The sequence below is a fragment of the Paramormyrops kingsleyae genome, chromosome 1 (assembly GCF_048594095.1).
Source record: "Paramormyrops kingsleyae isolate MSU_618 chromosome 1, PKINGS_0.4, whole genome shotgun sequence".
NCBI lineage: Eukaryota > Metazoa > Chordata > Actinopteri > Osteoglossiformes > Mormyridae > Paramormyrops > Paramormyrops kingsleyae.
The window spans coordinates 27,493,716-27,518,345 of NC_132797.1; the positions used below are offsets into that span (position 1 = coordinate 27,493,716).

At 38.4% G+C, this 24,630-nt stretch overlaps 2 protein-coding genes across 7 annotated transcripts; both read left to right on the plus strand.

The window, feature by feature from the left end:
- Nucleotides 1–306: 306 nt before the first annotated feature.
- LOC140591127 (desmoglein-2.1-like) lies at nucleotides 307–12,959 on the plus strand. Of its 6 annotated transcripts, none has more exons than XM_072712851.1 (14): nucleotides 307–514; nucleotides 1,189–1,299; nucleotides 3,111–3,266; nucleotides 3,363–3,504; nucleotides 3,933–4,102; nucleotides 5,001–5,135; nucleotides 5,222–5,407; nucleotides 5,502–5,818; nucleotides 6,448–6,590; nucleotides 7,034–7,255; nucleotides 7,376–7,609; nucleotides 8,249–8,373; nucleotides 8,807–9,070; nucleotides 9,802–12,959. In XM_072712851.1, exons 1-14 carry the CDS (start codon nucleotides 461–463, stop codon nucleotides 10,744–10,746), a joined length of 3,204 nt encoding a protein of 1,067 aa, XP_072568952.1. In that variant the 5' UTR covers nucleotides 307–460; the 3' UTR covers nucleotides 10,747–12,959. The 6 variants fall into 6 exon arrangements, with proteins under 6 accessions (XP_072568952.1, XP_072568953.1, XP_072568957.1 ...); XM_072712852.1 differs by having other exon boundaries at nucleotides 9,805–12,959; XM_072712854.1 differs by lacking the exons at nucleotides 307–514; nucleotides 1,189–1,299 and adding exons at nucleotides 2,296–2,774; nucleotides 2,855–2,964 and having other exon boundaries at nucleotides 3,116–3,266.
- Nucleotides 12,617–23,238, plus strand: LOC111850141 (desmoglein-2.1-like). The gene is made up of 15 exons (XM_072701121.1): nucleotides 12,617–12,670; nucleotides 14,066–14,074; nucleotides 14,450–14,575; nucleotides 15,977–16,132; nucleotides 16,247–16,385; nucleotides 16,547–16,716; nucleotides 16,842–16,976; nucleotides 17,062–17,247; nucleotides 17,340–17,824; nucleotides 18,081–18,223; nucleotides 18,410–18,631; nucleotides 18,785–19,018; nucleotides 19,454–19,587; nucleotides 20,993–21,298; nucleotides 22,213–23,238. The coding sequence occupies exons 1-15, from the start codon at nucleotides 12,617–12,619 to the stop codon at nucleotides 23,011–23,013; spliced, it is 3,300 nt and encodes a 1,099-aa protein (XP_072557222.1). The 3' UTR covers nucleotides 23,014–23,238.
- Nucleotides 23,239–24,630: the final 1,392 nt, after the last annotated feature.

The window sequence follows — 24,630 nt, forward strand, 5'->3', positions numbered from 1 at the left end:
TTTTGGAATCCCATGACATAAGCAAATAGCATCAAACTTCCATACTGGAATGGTGACAATAGACTGGATATGTTTGGATAGCTTGTTATTTTCCTCTCCCAATTATAATATATAACAATCATATGTTACATGTGAGAAGGTGCGGGTTTCTGTGTAATGTTGACTGGCAATACATACAGTAATTTGCATATTAGCCAACGTTATAATTTGGGATTTTCGCCCTCAGGTGGAGTAGCTCTGTTGTTTGTTTGTGCTATTTGTTGTTTTTTTTTCGTGCGTGCTATTTGCTGATATGTAAAAGCCAAACACGGATGCATTATGATGGTATAATATCAGCATGAATCACCTGGTATAGAACAGGTTAGGTCAGTTCTAAATAATTTTTATGACGGAGGAAGATAGACGGCTTTTTAAGTGGGGTTGGTGGACACTGGACAGACTCACAGTAGGATAATTTGCCATGGCATCAACTTCCCTCTCGGTACTGGGCTTGCCGCTGTTTCTCATCTTGGTGGTAAGTTTAAAAAAAGCACTTTAGAAGAACAACTAGTACGTGTGTTTTTCGTATTTTTTTTCTTTATTCCTCAGAGGTATGTTACATTGTGATAAAACTTTGACCAGACAGTCAAAAAAATGCTGGTAAATAAAAATGTATTACATGTCACAGATGTCCTACACTGCACATGTATGTCTTGATAATAACTGACACAAAGTGCTTAAGAATAATTTTGTTGCTAATTCATTTATTTGAAATTTTCCATAGGTGCAACATTTCCTTTTCATTTTATTATAAAGTGAATGGCTGAAAAACATTAACTGCTATAGTTTTAGCTTAGTATTAACAATGAGAACTTCCATTTTAGTGTTTAACAGCAGTCAAATGGCCCATCTTAATTCTGAGGACTAATGTCCAAGAAGCGTTTAGCTTGCATTGGAATCAGGCAGGTCATTAAACTGTTCTGACACATCATTTCATTGATGTGGCCATGCAATTCCAATAAAAAATCAGCCAATTCAAAAACAGGTTTTTGGTTTTAAGTAAGACTGTAATTCCGTACATATAAGGATCTGTATGTTCGACGATGCTTGTGACAACACCACTGTTTTCAGTGACATTGTGTCGGTGACAACTGATTTCCCCCAGTCTCTGTTGCTTGTGTTGTGATTTGTTGCATTTTCTTGTGAAAGGTTTCCACAAATGGAGTGGATGCCAAAACGAGACAGAAGAGGGAGTGGGTTGTCCCTGCGCAGAAGCTAACAGAAAATGTGGACTACACAGGAAAAACATCCGTAGCACGGGTAACATTAATTTCTGTGGACTATTGAGATGGGGCAATGAACCCGGATTTGCACAGCTGCTGGGTGAATCTGTTTCCACAGAAAATAATGTAAAAAGAAATGCGCATACAGTAAATTCTACCAGTGAGGGTTAGCACAGTATGTGTAGTATAGCCTTCAGGACAGATAGACTGGAATGTTGCATATGACAATCATATTGATGAAGTAAGAATCTTATTCCAGCCATTTCCAGGCTTGGATGTATACAGTATATGGTACATTTTAAATTAAGATAATGAAATTCTTTGTTAGAACTTTAGGAATTATTATACAGGAGAAATATCTTTATAGATGTTCAAAACTAATATGTTTGAGTGTGCCTTGTGACAAAAACATCTTATTTCAACAAATTAAAATGAAGGTTTCAGATTCTGTACAGTTTCTTCCCAAAGTTTCATTCCAAATAATTTTTAATTAATTTAACAAGTCTTGCTGTTTTTAAAAAAAGACATATCAGGGGTGTGGAAATCTAATTTCTTTCTACTTGTCCACGGACAAGTAAACTTAGAAAATCGACTTGTCTGCCAGTTAAATTCACTTGCCCACAAACAAATAACAAAAGTGAAAAGTTTATTTTTTCTGATCTCTTTTATTGATACCAAAACTGCCTTCCATTTTAAAACTGAAAAAAAGTTCTTTCAGGGAGTAGTAGGCTATTTTGCAACTTTGCTCTGTAACATTATATAAAAGATGTTTTTTTTTTTTTATCATACTCACGGTCCCTTTCAGTTTCTCTTTTTCTTTTCTTGCCCTCATTGTCAGGTTTTTCAGGGCTTGTTGTGCCAGTTTTAACCAAGAAACGATTCATTTCTCATCCGCGATGCTACTTGCTTCAGTTTCAGCAACACGCAACAGCGAGAAAAACGTGCTTTCCGCAGTGCATTATGGGTTACGCACGGTAATTCCTAATGACGCGTTCGAAATTCCGCAAGATGTTACATTTCCAAAGAAGTAAATATTACCGATGTTGTCGGGAAAAAAATAATCGCGTCTAAGTTAAGATTTTTATAGATATTTCATAACATTTGGAAACCGTTAAAATGTTTTCTTCTTTATTTTTAATAAACTGACAGCGCGAAACCAACTTGTATTATATGAAAAATCCTCTAATCAAAAACGATCTATAGACAGCTCATCAAAATTAATGTTGTCACGCAATAAATTTCTTAACTATTCAATATATCACAACCTACCAATTATGTATAAAAAAAGTTATCGATTATAATGAAAAATCATCAGATTACATCGTAATGTCGGCATGAAAAAAATGACCGCATCTCCAAGCGTCTAAATAGCAGGGTAAAATACAGTAGGCCTACTTATGTAACACCGTAAGAGTGCTTCCCCTTTGAAAAATCAGCCGTCATTTTGTAAACAATATTGAAGACCAATTTGAGATATGAAGAACATGTCTAAGTAGACTTTTTCCGCACGAAGTACGTACCCAAATGTTTAAAATTTGAAAGTAGTGGTAAAAATATGCCCTGCGCAGCACATAAAATTATTTTTTCTCCAGAAAATTGCGGGCAACTGAAACCAGAAAAAACACGCTTGTCTGACGGTCAATTTACCGGCGTCGGACGGGTCGGGCGTTGGATTTCCGCACCCCTGCATATACTGATTATAGTATGTTATGTTCTTCACATAATAAACAGCCTACTGTATTTTAGTTAGTTTGGTAGTTAATTTTGATAAATTAGTGGGGATTAGAGTAATCCTACACACTATTAGCCTATGTATCATGTCAAATGCGGATTATGCTTTTTTTGCAGGTTAGATCTGACAAAGATATTAATGTGGACCTTGACTACTTCCTGAATGGACCAGGTGCCACTGAAGAACCCTTTAACCTTTTCATTGTGAACAAAAGAAATGGCCTCATTAGGGTTACCGGCATTTTGGACAGAGAAAAAATCCCAATATACATCGTAAGGGCAAGAGAACAATTGCTGTTTTGGTGATAAAATGTTGTAAATAGGATTGCTCAATGGGAAGAGAAAACAGTGAGATTTTTTTTTCTGCAGATGTCAGCTGTTGTAAAATACAAAAATGGGTCCATTGCAGAAGATAACATTGTAATGAGGATTCAGGTCATAGACCAAAATGATAATCCCCCAGTATTTGATGTGTTGCCACCAGGAAATGTTAGTGAAGGAAGTCCACCAGGTATGTATATTTTCATTGTCTGCCTGAATTCTTGATGCTCTGTAGTAATAAGTATGTGTGTGTTATAATTCAGCAAACATAAAGAAGAACAGAAATGTGCTAAATTCCTGTAATAATTCTTTATTTTACTTCAGAGGACAAATATACTTCATGACACAAACAGGCTATAATACATATAATGTAGTTTTTTTTTGCAGGCAATGCGGATTAGACACCTCAAGGTTTTGCACAACCAGTAGTAAAATGTCAGTTGATGTTATTTTTGAATCTGATATTTGATAAATAAGGAGACTCTTTGAAGTGTAGCGTAATGTGCATTGTAATGTGAATGGTAAATCTTTTTCTTTTTCATTGCTTAACTTCTCTGTTCAAGCAAGAAAATAAAATACAAAATCAGGTACTACAATGCTCATTGAAATATATTGCAGGTACATTCATCACTCAAGTAAGAGCCACTGATAAGGATGATCCAGCTACTCTTCATACAGCGATTAGTTACAGTATTATAAAGCAGGAACCAGAAGATACAGGATTCATGTTCAATATTAACTCAAGTTCTGGACAAATACACGTATGGAAACCAGATATTGATCGAGAAGTAAGCACAATTTCCTTCACTTAACTTGCTTTAAATCCATTGTGTTCAGTGGCAGAACAACTGTATAGAATTTAGAGAACTGTGGTCATTGTTGACACACCACAGCATTTAACCTATATGTGACATTGTGACATACTGTAGCAGGGAGCAGCTAATTCAGCGCCCAGGGAGCAGTGCTTGGGGGCGGTACCTTGCTCAGGGTACCTTAGTGATGCCTTGGTGGTTGGGGATTTGAACCTGCAATCTTTCAATTACAAATAAACTTCCGTAACTATTAAGCCATCACTGCCCACAACAGCTGGCCCTGGGGCAAAAATGGACCCCCCTACCTTTCCAAATTTACCACTAGGACCTGCCTACGCCACTTGCTCAGTTGCAGGTGATGAAATTTAAGTAGCCTCCAAATATTGTACCCATCATACACTGCAGTAGTTAGCAAACTACACAAACATGCATTTTTCCATTAAATAAATACTTCGATAACATAGTTTGACTACAAAACATTACAAACATTTAAAAATTGTTTTAGATATTGTACCTATTGTACCAAATATTTTTTGTTACGACTCCCACCATAATGAGAATGTATACATACAGTAAAAATGAGAGAAATAAAAGAAGCATGAATTAATGTACTATGCATGATATCAATGCTTTAATCGTTGGTATTTTTCATATATGTGAGATTTGCAGTTTGGGGGCTTGGGGGCAGTTGCTGTGTCTGTTATGTTCTGTGACAGAAGAACATAGATTTGAGGGAATTGAATAGAAAATGCTAAGGAAATAAGAAAAAATGTGACCGTGTGCCTAAAGTTTAGTTTTGTTTGATTCCGCCCTGACACATCCCCACGTGATCATCATGATCATTTTTAATTTGCATTATTCACCTTGTCAATAGAGGTGCAGTTCCTATGTATTGACAGTAAAGGCTACAGATATGAATGGACATCCAGGCGGGCTCACTGGAACAGGAACGGTGACGGTGAAGGTTCTGGACATCAATGATAACATGCCCACTCTGGAGAAGGATGAGGTAGATAAAAGTACAACTTCTTCACATGAGAACGTGCTGATATGATTGTTCAGGCCTTTAAATGTACCCTCCGGTGTTTATTTCAGTATGAGGCCAGTGTCAATGAGAACACAGCCAACGTGGAAGTGCTGAGGATTAAAGCTCTTGATTCAGATCTGGAGCAGACTGACAACTGGCTGGCTGACTTTGAAATAGCTTCAGGAAATGAGGACGGGACATTCAGTATTGAGACAGATCCTAAAACCAATGAAGGTGTCTTAATTTTGAGAAAGGTAGAGTCAACCTTCAAGTTCTGTTTGATTCCTTTGACACAGAGGTAATCATGATACATGTGTGATTTATAATGTGTTTCTCTGTTTTATGAAGGAAGTTGACTTTGAGCAAGTCCCAAATATGCAGCTGGGTGTGGTTGTACGAAACAAGGCACCTTTTCAGAACTCGGTCTGGTCAGCAGGCTCAGATCCATCTTCAAGACCTGGTTCTGGTGGCACCACAGGCCTGGGAAGTCTTAAACGGTATCCAATAAAAGTCAATGTCAGGAACCTGCCTGATCCCCCCCGGTTTGTTCCAAAAGTTAAAGCAGCATCCATTCCTGAGGACAGCACCAAAATCAATCTCCCACATGTGATTGCAACCTACCCAGTCATTGATGGAGACTCTGGGACGGTTGCCAAAAATATCTGGTGAGTCTCCTTTTTGGTTTCAGATTAATTGAAAAAGTATATTAATTATATATGACGCATATCTAAATTAGAATTTTATATGCATGACGTGACGTGAGGGTGTGACCATCCCAACTTACACTTCTTGTGAAATCAAAACTTGGTAACACTTGACTTGAGGGGACATCAATAATGTAGTAGTGTACTTACTTAGTACATTAATTAACCAGCAACTAAGTGTATGTTAAGTACTGATACCATGTTTATTCATCATTAATAAACCATGACACTTCATGTATTTCATGGGGAAACATATCAGTTCATGATTTTTGCTTGAGTAGTAAATAAGTAATTTTTGCTCCAAGTGGTCTTACCATTATTAAGTAATTAGTTAACTGTTAATTAATATAAACATTAACTGTCATGATTGATTAATGATGAACAAGCATGGGAGCAGCACGTAATTAATACCTTATGACTCTTTAATTAATGCATTAAGTACATACTGTAGCATGTAGACATAGATAGATAGATAGATAGATAGATAGATAGATAGATAGATAGATAGATATTAAAAACGTAATTTTGAGAAATTTCGTTGTAGTTCACGTATGACAGGCGTCTGATCAGTGAGCTCATCTCCTACCAAGGTATGCCAAGGATTATGATCCAGAACAATTGCTGTCAATCAACGAAACAACTGCTGAAGTGAAACTCAACAAGGTGCCAGATCGGGAGTCCAAATTTGTGAAGGATGGGATATATTATGCAAAAGTCATCGGTGTAATGAAAGGCAGGTTATTAAGCAACGGACAACTGCAGTAGCATAAGAAGACAATAGGAGCACTATTGTTTTTCAGGGATAGTGTGTTCAAATCCCTAATGAGGAATACTTCATTTCAATTGCACATAAATAGCATTAATTTATATTTTGAAAACAATACATTATTATGATATCTAATAATAATAATTTAGCATAATCATTTGTTTTTATTAATTTTATTATAAATCAAGAAAATAAAAAGAAAGCTGGAAAATGTGCATGTATTTACACAAGTGCAAATACACTACATGGATACTATTAATATAAATAAATAAAGAAAATTACCAATAAAAATCAAATTCCTATTAAACATAGATTGGGAAGGGTTAACAGGTTAGATATTTAAGCATGAATACTTTTTCATAACAAATAGCTATTCTTCCCGTGTTTTATTGATTGAGATTTCCTTCTAGATTTCCCATACAAGACGGCTACTGGCACCATAGCCATCGAGGTTCAGGATTCCAACGATCACTGTCCTCACATCACCAGCAGCCACCAGCTTCTGTGCTCGGACGTCCAAGCTGTGACTGTTACAGCAGTCGATGAGGATAGTGACCCTAATGCTGCACCCTTTGGGTTCACCCTGGTAGCTCAAAATCCAAGCGATCAATGGAAGCTGGAGACTTTTAATGGTATGGCCTCCAGTGGCTAAGAATCTCAAGTGTTGTCCTTTAAAACAATTTAAAAAACACATTTGAACTTTAATTTGCACGTGGCCTTATAAAATTGGTTTGTGAATATTTATCCTCCAGACACTGCAGCTGTCCTGAAGCCCAACCGTAAATTAGAATCTGGTTCCTCCAAGATCACCTTGGTAATAAAAGACCACCAAGGGCTCGCCTGTTCTGACAACCAAGTGCTCAATTTGGATGTGTGCACCTGCACTGAAGATTCCGTCTGTGGGGGCAGAGCTTTGAGAGGGAGTTCTAAATCCTTTGGATCAGCAGCAATAGGAGCAATGCTTCTTGGGATTTTCCTGATTTTGCGTGAGTTCCACTTTTTAAAGATTAATAGTTCCATGTTTTTAGACCCAATGTATTTGTGATGATATATCAGTCTGCCCATCCATCCATCCATCCATCCATCCATCCACCTACCTCTAATCTAGTTCAGAGTTATGGGGTAGAGACAAAGATCACAGGGCACAGACTCACACACATAATCAACCACATAAGCAGTAGAACACTAGTTCTGTACTGGTTTAGCCTCACAACCCACATTCCTTGGTCAGTAAGTCACTACCCAAATTCATGATATAAGTTGTTGACTGGGGGCTGGGAGTGGCAACAGTAAAAACTGTAAAGTGGGTGGAGGGAGGATAAGTGGTGACCGTTACTGATGGGAGGATAATTTTCTTTTTTTTAACCACGCACTCTATGACCCACTGAAAATGGTCTCATGAGCCACTTTTTAGTCAGAAACACTGCTGTGGAACAATGTTTTGCCCTTGCTGATGGAAATGTAACCACAGTAACTGATTGTGGGAAATGTAACTGCAGTAACTGATTGGTGGGAAACGTAACCGCGGTAACTAATTGGTGGGAAACGTAACCGCGATAACTGATTGAGGGAAACATAACCGCGGTAACTGATCGGTGTGATGTCCATTGCCACACCTTTTGCAGTGGTGCCTCTTCTGTTGCTTTTCTGCGGCACATCCAAGGAACATGGCTCTGAAATGGTCGAGCTGTCGTATCCCAGTGAGCCGACTATGATTTCTTATCACATTGAAGGAATAGGTGAAGACAGGGTAACTGAAGATGACTTTTATTTTGTTTTTTGTTTTTTTATCTGTGAGTCACGCATTCTGTGTCAATACCTCAGTTAAATGCCGGTGCCTTATTATTTATATATTATACATAATCAGGGATTATGTGTTAATTTCTTGTCAAAAAAGCACAAATGTGGATAAAATAAGTACACATTTGCACTGTTATGACACTTAATTAATCCTTTATACCATGAATGTGTAGCTGATTACTAGTTATGTCAATGCCTGAATATGATATATTATTATACTCACATGCTCAATGGAAATTCCTACTAAGCTACTAACCTGTTTTTCATGGCAACTGAGACAAAAAGCTATTATGAACCATTTTGGAAATACAAAGCACTAATACAGTTTAGAGCTGTAATGTAAGCTGCAAAATCAAATCCACAGTTTGCATGTTTTTTTGTAGGAACTGCCGATGCTCCCTGTGATGACATCTAAACAACCAAAAACTGAAGAAACCCGCAATTCCTATTTTCCCTTGCACAACATCAAGATTTCTGAAGATGGTTCGCGCAAGTCGATCATCAACAAATGCGTGGTTGATTACCTGCCTAAAACAAATAGGGATAACAAAGGCACTGCAAACTGGCACAAGGGTAACAGAGACAGCAAGCGCATTGGGAAATACGAATCTCTGTTAATGGGATTCTTGAAAAATTACTATTCACAGGTAAATGATTGGAATCCTTCTGTAATTAGACTGAATGGTACAATAACATGTCATTTATTTAGCAGAGACTTTTATCCAAAGCGGCATACAATTGAGAAAGCAGGGTCAGCCAGTCCCTGAAGCAATTGGGGTTAAGGGCCTTGCTAGGGATCCAACAGTGACATCATGCTGTTCACTATAGGGTTTTGAACCAGTGACGTTCTGGTCACATACACAGTGTCCTAACCCACTGAGCTACACCACTCAATGTTGAAGATTATATTTAATGTACAATTATAGAGCCCATGGAGTGGCATGGTGGTGCATTGGTTGGCACTGTCACCTCACACCTTTGGGACCTGGGTTCAAGTCTCTACCTGGGTTGTGAATGTGCGGAGTTTGCATGTTTTCCTAGTGTCATCATGGGGTTTCCTCTGAGTACTCTGGTTATCCCCTATAGTCTAAAAAAAATGCTGGTGTTACTAAATTGCCCATAGGTGTGAGTGTGCCCTGTGATGGGTTAATGCCTCATCCTGGGTTGTTCCCTTCCTTGTGCCCATAACATTCAGGATAGGCTCCAGACCACCTGCAAGGGTAAGCAGTTTCAGAAAATGGATGGATCGCAGTGATTATATTAAAGGAAACAGACACCCCAAAATGGAACTGCTGCATATTTGGAAAAGTACATTCAAATCATGTAATAAAATTGAATAATTTAAATGAGGAATAACTATATTTTTTATCATTTTCAGAAGGCAAGATATATAATCGAAGACAATAACGAGAACGATGTCATTATGAATTACAACAGAGAATTTGGCAGCTCTCTTGCTGGATCTATTGCATCCTTAAGCTCTGTTGGCATGGACGACAATCTTGACTTCCTGAACAATCTGGACCCAAAGTTTAAGACGCTGGCAGAAGTCTGTACACATGGAGAAACCGGATTCGAAGAATACAGGCCACTAGAAGAAGGCATCGCCGAGCACGGGGTCGAGCCAAATCACAAGATCTGCAGAGAAGGCACTGAGACAGTGAATGCACAGCAACTGAATATAGCGAGTTCAAGTCTAGGAAGCACTGGAAGAAATATATCCATGACAGCTGGTACACAAGAACTGAACACTGCAAGTTCAAATTCAATAAGCTCTGCTGAAGAAATCCCCAAGACCACTGCTGCCATTCCTAGCATGCAGGTCCGAGAAGAAACTATTAATTCTAATCATATGTGTCTCATACAGCAGCCTGTGTACTACACCACCTCCCCTGTGTTACAGTCCACTCAATATGTTGTTGATCCTCAGGTTAATAATACTATTCTGGTCTCTGGATGGCCCCCAGTTCCAAACATGCAGACCATGTATGTAATGAATGGTGCTCCAAGATCTGACTTTATGATATTGGGAGAGAGAGCACTGGTAGGTCCATCTGCACAGAATGCTCCATTTCCCGAGCACCCGGGAACCCTCAGAATGAATGAGAACATGTTATTGGTGGAGAGAAAGGGTCCTTCAGGTCTGGTGGTACAAGAAGCCACTGCTGGAACAAACCAAAGCCTTGATCAAATGGGTGATATCCCAAAGTCCCAGAATATCACACTCTCCAGACAGGTGCAGCTGGAAGACCCAACACATTTTCAAGAAGAGTCAAGAGGGAGCACCCCTGCTCCACAACAACAAGGTGGTATTACAGAATAACATGTTAAACTTAAAGACCGCTTGAGAATGTGGCTTTCAGAAGGTTCTGCCGCTGAATAAGCAGTCTATTACTGGCTGGGTACTGTATGAAGTCTAGAGACGGGAATTGAAGGGGACTGTTAATTGACAATCTAAATGAGGGTTAAAATTAAGCCATTACAGCAGGAAGTAAAGTGGAATTCAATGCAAAGACCTTCAGGCTGTGTTTGTGTCAGGTGTGCCAGGCTTGGAATGGTACTATAACAAACAAAAACCCAAATCACAAGAATACTATTTGGTACACTTTAGTTACTGTGTGTTACTGAAGATTTCACAAGCAATTTATGAAAATATTCCAGATATAAGCAAAATGGTTTTCTGTATGCAGTACAATTACCTCAGGAGGGGCTACCTTTCAGCCAGATGTTGGCTTGTCTTTCCAAAAAATAACCCTCAAGCTAAGACAGTAAAAATTCCACTGACATTTTATTTTAAGCCGTTTCAAAACAGCTGAATTCCATAGAGGGATGGAACTGTCAAACTTTACGAGTTTGCATAAAGAACCCTGCTGCAGCCCTCAAAGCAAAATTCTTGTGTGCAACAAACAGGTGAAAGAGAATCATTTTTTGTATCCTGTCATGTGACATCATTAATGTGTCAACATTCTGATTTTGAATAGAATCTTTCTAAGAGATTATGAATAATCTTTCTGCTGGTTGGTGGAAGGTAGAGACACTGAAAAAAAATCATCTACGTGTGTAGCCTATATCTCTAGTGTGATGTGGTCATTAGTTGAAAAATTCAAAGCAGTGAAAAATATGCAATGACATGTATGATAAAAAAATAATAATATTTACTATTCACTGTAATTATTATAGTTAATATATATATGCTACGGCTTGGGGGGGGAAAGGATTTTATGTGGTGAATCTTCACAAAGCTTGAGACCCACTGTTGTGTTTTTTTGCTGTAAGTTGAAGGGCTCTGAGACTTTGGATACAGCAGTTTAATTCTTCACCCATTAAGTGTATAAATATATTTTATTTTATATAATTTATAAAACCTATACATTGTGCTGGAAGACCAGTATTCATGACAGAATTGAATTATCTGAGTGTATGTTATATAATTAATTTAAAAAGCATAAAAGTTCAAACTGGTGTATTTGGTTTAATGAAATAATGGTTGTATCCATAAAATGTTTTGACACAACTATCATTATTGCCAATCATATATTAATTATTGTTTACGAATATCAACGGCTGTACAAGCAGTACACTGTCTTTCATTTGTTTTTAAACACAGGGTTAATGCACAAATTTACAAATAATGCTTTGGGTTTCTTTCCCACCATCTTGAGCCAATTTTGAATATCCATCTAAATGTTTTTTTTTATTTCACATGCACCTTATAGCAAGTGGAAGTCTACAGCTGGCAACTTTTCTGGTTGCACAGCTCGGTTAAATTGCATAGTGTACAGTAATGTAATAAAGATGCCTTACCTTGACACCTAGGGTACTCCAGCCGCTCTTTCTTTGGGACTTGAACCAGCAAGCTTAGGCTGTTTAGTCCATATTCGTTATATCTACAGAACCCTTGAGAATCCCATTAACTCACTGGTCCATTGTGTCAGGGAACTGGGGGTGGAAACAATGGTAGACTTTCTAAGAGGAGAAAGGAGTGAAGAAGAAAGCTGGAGACCAGTAGAGAGAGCTTACGGAAGATGTGGAGAGAGGAGGGTCCTCACAAACCTGCAGTGTGGGGTGTGGACTTGGCAAGGCTCCTCCTCTTTCTATATCATCTGCTGTCTTTAAGTTGAGGGTCATTGCTCGTTCGTGTCTAAAGGCAGACATATTGAAAGCAAGGACTTAAGGTTTAGCCTTTGCCCAGGATGGCCCAACTTTCACTTCCTGCAATTGGCTTCCTATTGTTTCTCGTGCCAACGGTGAGTCATCATTAAATGACACGTCTGTGTCCGTTTTCTTCTAGACACCTGTTGCCATTATGAGTTCAACATAGGGCAGGATTAATGCTGTGCACGTGAGATATTTTCATGGCTGCTGTGTCTGCACTAGGATCAGTTGCTGTATTTAAAAAAACGCATTAAACTAAACTCTGTCTTCTGTTTTTCATATAAAAATTCTACTGATAAAGATTCTGAAAAAATAGCTGCATCCTCCCCTGTTATATTTAAAAACTGCTTTTGTTGAATGTGATGTTTTTTCCCAGAGTTTTACAGTGATTTTATACTTCGTTATGAAGTGTTAATAATAAAAGAAGGGAAAATCTTAAAAGTGTGTTCTTCACAGAGAAAGTAATTACAGGAGCTGCAGTAATCATGTTTGAAGTTATGATTGGGAAAAGCCCTATTTCATGTGCACTGTAGCAATGTACTTCACTTTGAACAGACTCAGTTACCTGAAAAAACATATAAAAAGCTGTTAATTATATCTGCTAGGTCTTCTCCCCCAAGGCAAAACAGCTCCCCTTGACAATGTCTGTTTTTCTAGAACACTGATTCCTCAAGTTTTGTACCAAACCCTTACGTTCAAAACAGGCCCAGTGCAAGAAAGCCACCACGCAACATGATTTATAGGAAACTTTGCATTTTGCAATTTACAGGTGAAATATGACTTAGATTGACAGCTGCAGTTTTTCTAAAGCCAGCTTTTTGTAGGCTTCTAAGAATGAGACTGCCAGAGGCAAAAACTAGGCTGCACTGTGCATGCCTTATGAAACCATAACCCAACTTTGAAAAGGACATGCCTGAGACACACAAAAACAGCATTTTTAAAATGCTAATGTTAAAATCCCAGTCCCAAATAATAACCGTGTCAGATAAATGCAGAGATCAAACTGCTTCCCTGATATAACTTCCAAAAACATACAATTATGTCACGGAAAGCCAGGTCTTAAACATCAACATAGATACCTCATATAAAAAAGTTATCTGGTCAGTCTTTCTGTAAACTAAATTGCTGTTACACACAATGATAATGCAAAAAAGATTATGGTAAGTGTTCTGATTTAGTTAGCCAAAAATTTATCTTAAATAATACTTTAAAAAATGTTAGAATAAGCCCGGCTGCCAACGGAGACAGTAAGAGAAAAATATGCCAGGTGCAGCTACACTGTTCAAAGAAGATACCAACAGAGGCGTGAGATCAAATCCCAAAAAGGGAGGCGCCATCGTGTTAGTAGCACGGGCGGATTAATGCGTAGACTGTCCTTGGCTACAGCCCTTGGCCCTGGCAGACATCGAGGCCCCGCCCACTTCAGGAAAACTGAAATGGTCAGTTAAATGGGCAGCACCTGAGTGTCCATGCTGAAATCAGCCTAGGGTCCTCAGGTTAGTTAATCCAGCCCTGGTTAGGTATTGCTACAGCAACAAGAACTGCTTTCATTTACACTAGCCTACAAAAGCAAAACACAGTAACTACACTGACAGAAGCTGAGAAAAAGGGCTTTAAAGTCTTTTTACTGTCCACCTATTATGTATAGTAGGTAGGTAAATTATAGTGTCTTCTTCAAAATCTAGCATAGTTGATATAAGATATTTTGTCACAAGAGCAGCTTTCAGTCACATATAACTTAATTTTGATTAAATAAGTAGTTACTGTGTTTTGCCTAACAGAAGTATAGGTGCTACGGTATTTAGCCATGTGAACGTTTTCAGTTATTTGCGCACTCTGATGTTCACTTCTGTTTTATTTTTATTGGAAAGGTGTTCACTGCTGAGGCAGAAGCTCAGAGTTGTGTGAAACTGGTCCGAAAGAAAAGAGAATGGATTCTCCCCCCCATAAAGCTGATGGAGAACAAAGACTACACAAAGAGGGATTTCATTGCTAAGGTGAGAATTATGACTATATCAACATAATTCAATGTGCTTTCTGCTTGATATCTAGTCTGTTGTCTCAGCTACTTATCCTGGATCAGGTAACCGGGGGGCCTAGAGCGCACCCCAATAAAGGAAAAGCTACCTATTAGGGCAATGATCACTAGATAGCCTATGATTATTATGCAACTGAAGAGACTAAATTAAACACTGACACAGCTTTAGATGAGAACAGCGAAGTATCCAGAAAGTCAGAGGAAAGCATGGTGAATAGCACAGAATGACTGTTACCCATTGTCATATGACATAGACAGTAGGCCTGAACAAAAATGTATTTACAAAAGTCACAGAAAAACAGTGGGCAATTTTACAACATTTGGTATTCTAGAATTATGCTTAGCAGTTTTACCTTACATAGAAGCTCTGTCATATTTAATTGGGAAGACATTTTGTGATTGATTACACACATTAGCATGAGTCACTGAGTACATGGACCGCTTTCCTTTGTCCAGTCAGTGAATACATCAGTGTTTCTCAACCCAGTCCTCAGGGAACCCCAGCCAGTCCACGTTTTTGCTTCCTCTCAGCTCCCAGCGCACCTGTACCAGCTATTTGGTGTTCCTGATTGGCTGGGAGCTGGGAGGGAGCAAAAACGTGGACTGTCTGGGGTTCCCCGAGGACTGGGTTGGGAAACACTGGTCTACACCAAACGTCTCTGGCCTCCTAATTATATGATCACCACCTTCATGTGTTTGTGAGATATTTGCATAATCATGTAAGCCTCCTCTAGAAAACTAACCTAGCCTATGCCTCAAGAAACAAAACAGCCAAAGGAGAGACACACCCATATGCAATAAGGGGCGTCTAACAGATGCCTGAAGGAAAAAAACAATGTAATTGTCTGAGTCAATGAATTTGCAGCTGATGAGATCGCAAATATGGGGCTCTTTTATGAGACAGTCCAATAAAATGGAGAATAGTGTCTAATTAATGGTAGAGGGATATGAAAGTTGTATTGCTAATAGGTTTTCTGTTGGGTGCTGTGGCTATGGGAACACAGACAATGTCTTTTATGGGGTCAAAGGTTATCCATCTAAAATAAGGATTTCTCTCATCTGGACATTGACATTATTCCCTTACATCTCAGTGATAAGCTAAATGAATTTGGGATGCTCTCCCCTGCAAAATGTCCCATGGCTTTTGGTAGGATGACAGTCATTCAGTTTGACATTCTTCCATGTTTGTTTATGCTTATTTGCAAAGCACCTTGTTTTTACTTCCACTTACTACATAGTACATATTTAGACTTGTTAAAGAGACTAATATTTTTATAGAAGCATGTCAGAGTCTTGCTTGTAGGTAAGTAGTGCATCTTGTTTGTTACAGAGGTGATTGGCTGAGGTTCTTTATTTCCAGATTCGATCTGACAAATCAGGAAGCGCAAAATTGTCCTACTACCTGAAGGGAGCAGGCGCTGACCAGGAACCATACAACCTGTTTATTGTTGACGAAAACACGGGATTTGTAAAGGTTACGGGTATATTAGACAGGGAAAAAATCCCAGCATATAATGTAAGTATGGCCATTATTATAATGAAAAGGATCCATGTGGATTGTGTCATAGTATAAGCAGTAATGAGCCTACATTTGTGATTCATGACCATAAAGTTATTTTCTTCCTCTCAGCTGACAGGCGTAGCAAAGTTTCTGAACGGCTCAATTGCAGAAAAGAGCATTGGCTTAAACATTAAGGTCGACGACGAGAATGATAACCCCCCAATATTTAAAAAACTTTCCGGATCGGTTAACGAATCCAGCCATACAGGCAGGTCTTTGTTCTGTTTTCTTGAATGTGTTTTATTTCATAAAACCAAGATATATATATATATATATACTGTGTGTGTGTGTGTGTGCGTGCGCACTTGGTGGTGTGTATGAGTGAAATTCTCATCAAACTGTAAAAACTGTTTCTCTCTGACTTTCAAGGTACTTTTGTTATGCAAATAACTGCCACAGACGCTGATGAAGCAGGATCTCCTAATTCCCAGATTTCATATAAGATCGTCAAGCAGGATCCACCAGATATTGGGTATATGTTTTACATAGATGAAAAAACAGGAAAACTTTACGTTAAAGAATCTACTCTAGACCAAGAGGTACGTATCCATACAACTGTGACAATTCAGAGGCATTATTCTGCGCAGTTGTGGTTACAGTAAATGTGAGAAAGAAAATCTTTCCTACATTCCTTAAAGTTCTGATATTCTATTCTTCTTCCCAGACACACAATTTCTATACTTTAGTTATAAAAGGTGCAGATATGAATGGGGCAGCAAATGGCAACTCTGGGACAGGAACAGTGGAGGTGACAATCCTTGATATCAATGACAATGTGCCCACCTTGGAAAAGGACATGGTAAAGAGATTTACCAATAATTTAAGTAGTTCTTCATTGTGTGTGTTTCTGATTGAATTGTATCTGAATCCTCTGTTCCCTCCAGTATGAAGGCAGCATTGACGAGAACGCAGCCAACGTAGAAGTATTAAGAATGAAAGCCTTAGATAAGGATCTAGTGAATACTGACAACTGGTTGGCTGATTTCAAGATCATTTCTGGAAATGATGACGACATCTTCAGTATTGTGACGGATCCCAAGACCAATGAGGGAATTTTAATGCTTAACAAGGTATTTTTGTGTGTGTACATTCCTCAGTCATGTAACATATGTCATATGTGTGGACTAGTTTTTCCCTAAGTTGTGCTTTTGTTCTTCTTAAGCCAGTAGATTATGAGAAGGTCAAAGATCTTGAGCTGGGAGTTGCTGTTGGGAATGTGGCACCTCTACATGTTGATGTCGGAGCAGAAGTAGATGCAGGAGCTGATGTGGGAGTTGACGTAGGAGTTGATGTGGGAGTTGATGCAGGAGCTGGAGTAGGAGTTGATGCAGGAGCTGGAGTAGGAGTTGATGCAGGAGCTGGAGTAGGAGTTGGGGCAGGAATTGGAGCAGGAGTTGGAGCAGGAGTTGGAGCAGGAGCTGGAGTTCTACCTGGATCTGGTGGTGCAAAGCCCGGTCAATCTAAGCCAGGCAAAAAAAGCTACCCTATTAAGATCAAAGTGAATAACCTACCTGATGGTCCAGCTTTCAACCCCCCGGTGAAGCCAGTGCCAGTGTCTGAGGATATTAAAAATGCCACTAAAAAACCTGTGATTGCAAAATATCCAGCTATTGATGGTGACACAGGAGAAGTTGCTGAAAATGTTAGGTAGGTCCTGTCTTAGGAGAAAAGTGCATTATGTGCATCACAAGAGATGAAACTGGAACATAATGTATATGTTTTCCTTCTGAATTAATAATCTCAATAATGCATTTTGATTTGAAAAAAAAGTGTTTTCATATATTCAACTATATTAGAGACAAATATATTATCTATTCTCTTTGTTTATTATTTTGATACAATTGCTCCACACAAAACAATTATTTTAAATAGCATATTTATAATGTCTCTTTTTTATTAACAGGTATGCTAAGGCATTCGATCCCGACAACTGGATTTCAATTGACGAAAAGACAGCAGAGATCAAACTTAACAAGCAGCCAGACAGAGAATCTAAGTTCCTTACAAACGGAACTTACTATGCAAAAGTTATCTGCATGACGAAAGGCAAGACTCTCTACATTACCTACACAAGCTACCAGGCAGAGCAGTGATTTTAGACTGAAAGCTGCAGAAGCTCTAAAATCGAGTGTTCTTGTAGCCTTTGAATACACTGCTTAACTTGAACCTTAACTGTTTTCAGTATAATGCCCATCACCATGTTTATTTTGTTTGTTTACATTTTCCTTCAAGATTTTCCATCCAAGACAGCCACCGGCACCATAGCCATCCAGGTTGTGGATGCCAATGATAACTGTCCTCAGCTCACTAGTACTCACCAGTCCACGTGCTCGGATGCTAGCCACATCAGTGTCTCTGCAACTGATATGGATGACTATCCTAATGCTGGCCCTTTTGAATTTACAATAGTCCCTGAAGGCACAAGTGGTGAATGGGAAGTGGAGCCTTATAATGGTAATTTTGTTGTTTCATTGAGGAACTTTCAGAAGATTGTTCTTACTACTATATTACTTTCACTAGAAAAGCATGCAGATGTGAGGAGTAGCTCTAAACACATCATAGTCACATTCTAGGTGTCCCTCATTGTCTCTTCACATGTTCTTCCAGACACCAGTGCTGTTCTGAAGCCCCGTGTCAACCTATGGCCTGGCTCCATGCAGGTAACATTGGAAATAAAAGACAAGCAAGGTCTGGCCTGTCCTGACAAACAGGTTCTTCACCTGGAGGTTTGCACCTGCACCAAAATGGGGTCTTGTGATGTTTTTGAAGCAAAGAAGTCCTCTGCTAAGTTTTCTGCACCTGGAATAGGAATTATGTTCCTTGGGGCCTTGGCATTGCTACGTGAGTAAGATTCTTTTATGAAGACACTATGAAAGCTTTAGACGTCACCAGGATATCTCTTGGGAGGCAGTCAATAAGCTCATTAAGATCAAAAAGGAGATTATTTTCCCATCCATCCTTGTACATTTGTAAATATATATATATAAATTCTGATACCCTATAGCAGTGTTTCCCAACCCAACCTCCCAGCCAGATAGTCCATGTTTGTTGAGGGAGCAAAAATGTGGACTGTCTGGGGTCCCCGAGGACCGGGTTAGAAAACACTGCTCTATAGAATTATGAAAGTGGCAGGGCATTCATTTGAAAAACAGCCTAGCTACAGTCTAATTGACTCCTCGACAGCGCACAGGTTTGCAATGTGCTATTTGCCTCATTTGTACGTTACTTTGGACAAAAGCATCAACTAAATACATAAATGTAAATGTTTCCCTCCAGTCGTTCCTCTCTTGTTGCTGTTCTGCACCTGTGGTTCTGCTGCAGATGGGATTGTGGGTGATTTTACTGACATTCCCTTTGACACAAAAGAATATATGATTCCATACCACACAGAGGGAGTGGGCGAAGACAAGGTAACCGGTTCTTACGTTTAAGTACAATACTGCATACTCCTTTCATTGTGTGGTTATATGCAGTACATCCCATTGCACATATTGTATTATTATGATAATTTTTTGCATTCATTAAGACAAGACAGTACAACCAGTCTGCTACAATGTGTGATATTACACTGCAAATCTGTTCTAACAAGACTGACATATTACCATCCAAGTTCAATATAACGCGGAATAACATTTGTATTTCAACGATTTTCAGTGGGAGAGAAAAGCACTGCACGAACAATGCAATTCAATATGCTAGAAACACTACTTGCACGCAAAAACAACTATCCAAATGAACAATAGTGATGTCAAAAGTAACGTCATATTCATGAAGGAAACAATCTTTTGAACCCGTTATTTTCAGTGAATCAGTTGAACCGGTTTTCTAATCTAAAAGAAGCAACCGTTTTGTACATCCATGCATTGCACAGGTCAAAGTCTTAGATTCTAAAAATCTAAAAATATTTGACAAATTATCATATAAAAACACAGCAATGTTTTTTAATCCATGTAGATTTGCTTTTCATAGACTGTAGCCATGTTACTTTCTGTGCCTCTCCACGTCCTGTAATCCATTGTTTTTGTGCTATGTGCATGCCTTGATATATGGTAGCTGTGGCTTACTATGCCGACTAATGATGACCAAAACGATGCTTCATGAACCATTTGCTGTATTTTCTGATGCCACTAGATGGTGCACTCTGTTCAAAAAAGGACTCAAAGCATGCCCCAAAGTAATGCAAAACCACTATCTAGTGGAGTCAGAAAATACAGCAAATAGTTAATGGAACGTGTTGTTCTGACCATCATTACTCTGGACTCCCTACAATCTAAATTATTAAATTTGGCACATTCATTTGAAGCATTGCTAATTCTCATGAGACTTTTAAGACCCACAGGAGATGTATATGATGTAATTTATTAATATATTATTATTTCTTATTTAAAATGCATGTAGTTACATTGTTGGCCATTGGTAGAACAGTTTTTATTATTTAATTAATTTGGCTTGCCGTAGTTCACTCAGTTTTGGAGTTGCATTCCCCTAACCCTGTTATTCCCATTGGATAGGTGTGTTTTAGTATGCAATATTAGTGAATGCGAGATTTTTCAGTCACACTGCAGCAGGACTGACATTTTTATACTTAAAGGCATAATATCATTCTTCACATGTTGAAGATTTGGAAAACCTTCACCCCAATGCAATAAAGCATACATTTTCCAAATATTTCATCCACTAATATTGAAATGAATATTCAAATAGGTATTCTTGATGCAATTTTTGTGACAGCATATGTTGTCTTGTATTCACAGCTGTGAAATGTCCCATATTTTATTTTGTCATTTACAAAATCAAAGATCTTTCCATTTAAAGGCAGTCCCCTTGCTCAGTGTTCCTGCGCTGATGTCAAACGGTGCCCATGAGCTGGTCTCCACAGAGAAATACAGTGCAAAATCTGCTGTGTTGAGAGAGAGTGTCAGGAACGGCATGTATACCCAAGGATGGTGCGACTCCATCAGTAAAGGACCGGTGGAGACTGACTATGGCATTCAGAGATTCACGATGGACCAAGAATATGGGACTGCAAGTATCCTTCAGTCTGAGGTTCTGGAGCATGAAAAAGATGTGTTTGATGAAATAGCTCTACCTGAAATGTTCCTTGAAGAGTACTACTCACAGGTACGTGACTCCTCTCATTCAGATTTATATACTTATTCTGCTTCTTCAAATGTGACTAAAATGATTTACATGTACAGCTCAAAGCTAAAGGTTCTCACCAGAGCAGCAATAGTCACTTAATGATTGTACATTGCTAATTGTCTTCCTTTCGCCTTCACGGAATGCATATGGTTTTAGCATTGGTCTGACGTTGTCTCCACTTCCTCTGCCACTGTAGACACTTTGGTATGCAAGCCAATAATTCAAAAACTGTTTGATGCATCTTTTTAAATCTTTGCCCAGGTACTGGTGAGAAACTAAAACTGGTTAAGTTTTGAAAGAGACAACAGCACATAGTGATGCCCAAAAAAGGGTAGTTTTGAGACTTGATTCTATTAAGACGATAACTCAAAAAAGTTTTTCATATATCTTTCTCAAACTTTCCAAAGACATTGTATGAGTCCCAAAGTGGAGCTGATTAAATTTTGAGACAATTTGTCCCAAAACTGTAGTGATGCCACTCAGTGGCAGTAAAAGGAATGATGAAAGTAGATGACATTTTACATTATGAATGTGATAAGTCAAAAAGTATTGGATGGATCTTATTACAACTTAACAAAAAAATACACCTGGTTTCATTTTCTCACAAATTAGCCTAAAAATGAAGCAGCAGCACTATGTGGCAGCAAAGGAAGGAAACAGCAGCTGTATAAGACACTTGGTCTTGTGAACACAGTAACTCTAAAAGTATTACATGGATCTTTTTCAGATGTTGCAGACACATTGTTAGAGTAAAAAAACTGGAAATGATTGTTCTAAAACTGAAGCAGCACCACATAGTGATAGTAGAAAAAGGATTGTGATGCCTGTCTATTTTACACATTCTAGTTTAATTTGTTATCATCATATAATGTGGGTATTTTAATATTTTGTAGAAAGCAAAACAGGCAGCAGGCGGCGAAGTTCCAAATGAAACCTTTTTAGGGTACAGTTACGAAGGTGGTGACTCACCTGAAGGATCAGTAGGATGTTGCAGCATCACCGAGGTGGACAATGACCTCAGCTTCCTGGACGACTTGGACCCCAAGTTCATGACCCTGGCTGAGATCTGCATATGCCCTCAAACGGAAATTGCAGAGTCCGTAAGTGAGGTGAAGTCCATCGTTAAACAAAGCGTGATGTCAGCAGAAACCAAAATCAACAGAGAAAGCATGGTGAACACTGCTGTTGAGGAACACATGGCAGCAAGATCAGCCCCATCAAGTCCTGTTGAGAAGACTGTCAATACCAGCTATGTAGCAACTCTGCCTCGTCAACCATACATCATTCAGCAGCCTGTGTACTACACCACCACCCCTATGTATGTAGTTGAACCTCAAGTTCATAATACTATTCTGGTCTCTGAACAGCCCTCAGTTCCAAATATGCAGACCATGTATGTAGTGAATGGTGCTCCAAGGTCTGATTGTGTGATATTAAAGGATGACAGACTACTGGTAGGCCCACCTGCTCAGGATGTTGCATTTCCTGAACACCTGGGAACCCTCAGAAGGAAAGAGAACATTGTTTTGGTTGAGAGAAAGGGTCCTTCCGGTCCAGTGGTACAAGAGGTCCCTGCCGGGTCAAACCAAGGCCCTCCTAACATGCAGACCATGTTTGTGATGGCTGCTCCTCCAGGTCCCAAAAGCATGGCAATGAGGGGGCAGAAGGTAGTAATAGGGCCCTCTGATCATTAAGGCAGGGTTACCCAGTAAACCCAAACATCCATCCTTACCATCTTGGTGATATCTACAACATACAGATCCATAACATTAAAAACAACTTCAAAAATCAAGAGTAGAGCACAGATCATTATGCATTGCTCCTTATGTAAATATATGTGTGGCTGTCATTGAATTCATAAGGTTTTTTTCATTGCTATTATCTTCTTTCATTTCTTCATTAATAGTAATCTTCCTATATTTCTCATACTTTATATAGTGGGTAGGAATTAAAATCACTTATAATTTTGTATATAATAACAACAACAATAATAAAAATAATAGCGATTATTATTATTATTGTTGTTATTATTATTATTATTATTATTATTATTATTATTATTATTATTGGGTATGAAATAATTCCTTCAATCACATCTCTTCTGAGATGCTTGACAAAGCTTGAATTTGTGAATCTAATATTAACTATTAATGAGCTGTTCGAAAGCACAATTTCCTGTTTATTGCTTTCTTAGCGATGAACTTCTAAGTAAGCTTACATTCATAATATCATTAACTTTATAATAGTTTGTCACAACTAAATGAAATCTACAAACCTCCAGAAATACTTGTCGTTAAGTGATTTCCTCCAGCTGCCATGTGTGGTGTAGTAAACAAGCGCAATATATAATGAATGTTATCAGTGGCGGATTAATGAGTTCAGGGGCCCCTAGGCTATTTTCCATGGGCCCCTCTTCTGTCCCCATTCCCCAAAATGATACAACAATTAACTATAAAACTATTAAATATTAGGAACTATAAAATAATTTATACAAATCAAAGAGAATGTGTTGCTGTATCTAACAAGAGTAATCACACCAACAAACTGGCAAGCTTACACCTTCACATCAGTCATATGCAGCAACTAGAAAGAGTGTAACAGAGAATACATGCGTCTCAATAGCAGTAACATCACAACATTATACTCGGATCCAGTGCGTGTCCATAATGTGCATTCAATACACATTTACCATAGATAGCATAGACCATGGATGACTTCACGGAGAGGGGCAAATTCCAAAAGAAAATACAAGAGTTCTTACTATTAAAATGTTTTTCTCCATGAGCACACACACCAATTGCCATCTTCCAAACAAATAAACAACCAATAATGAATCACTTTTAAAAAATAGTAATAAATAAGAGCTAGATGGCTGGGGGGGCCCTCGATCATTCTGGGCCCCTAGGCTGCAGCCGAGGCAAGCCTGCTCATTAATCCGCCCCTGTAAATCCTTTATATTTAATCATTAAATTGTCTCATTGCTGTTTTAGGGGACTATACAAATTGTTATTTTCGCTTTTGGTGTATTGCAAATTTGTGTCAAGTGATTTTGTAGTGGTGAAAGACAATTTGTTAAATGCTTTGCATTTTTTCTTAACATTCAGTAAAGTTTTGGAACACAATGTTGGTGTCACTTTACTTAAAATCAAATACATTTTAATCCAAGTTTAAAATATTCAGCTCTGTAAGCCATAGCAGAGGCAGTCATGTTTTGGATGATATTTCAGATGAAGCCAGTCATAACAACATAGATTTACTATACAAAGTAATGTCCATTACCATAAGCTTCAGTCCATACAGAGTAATGTCAA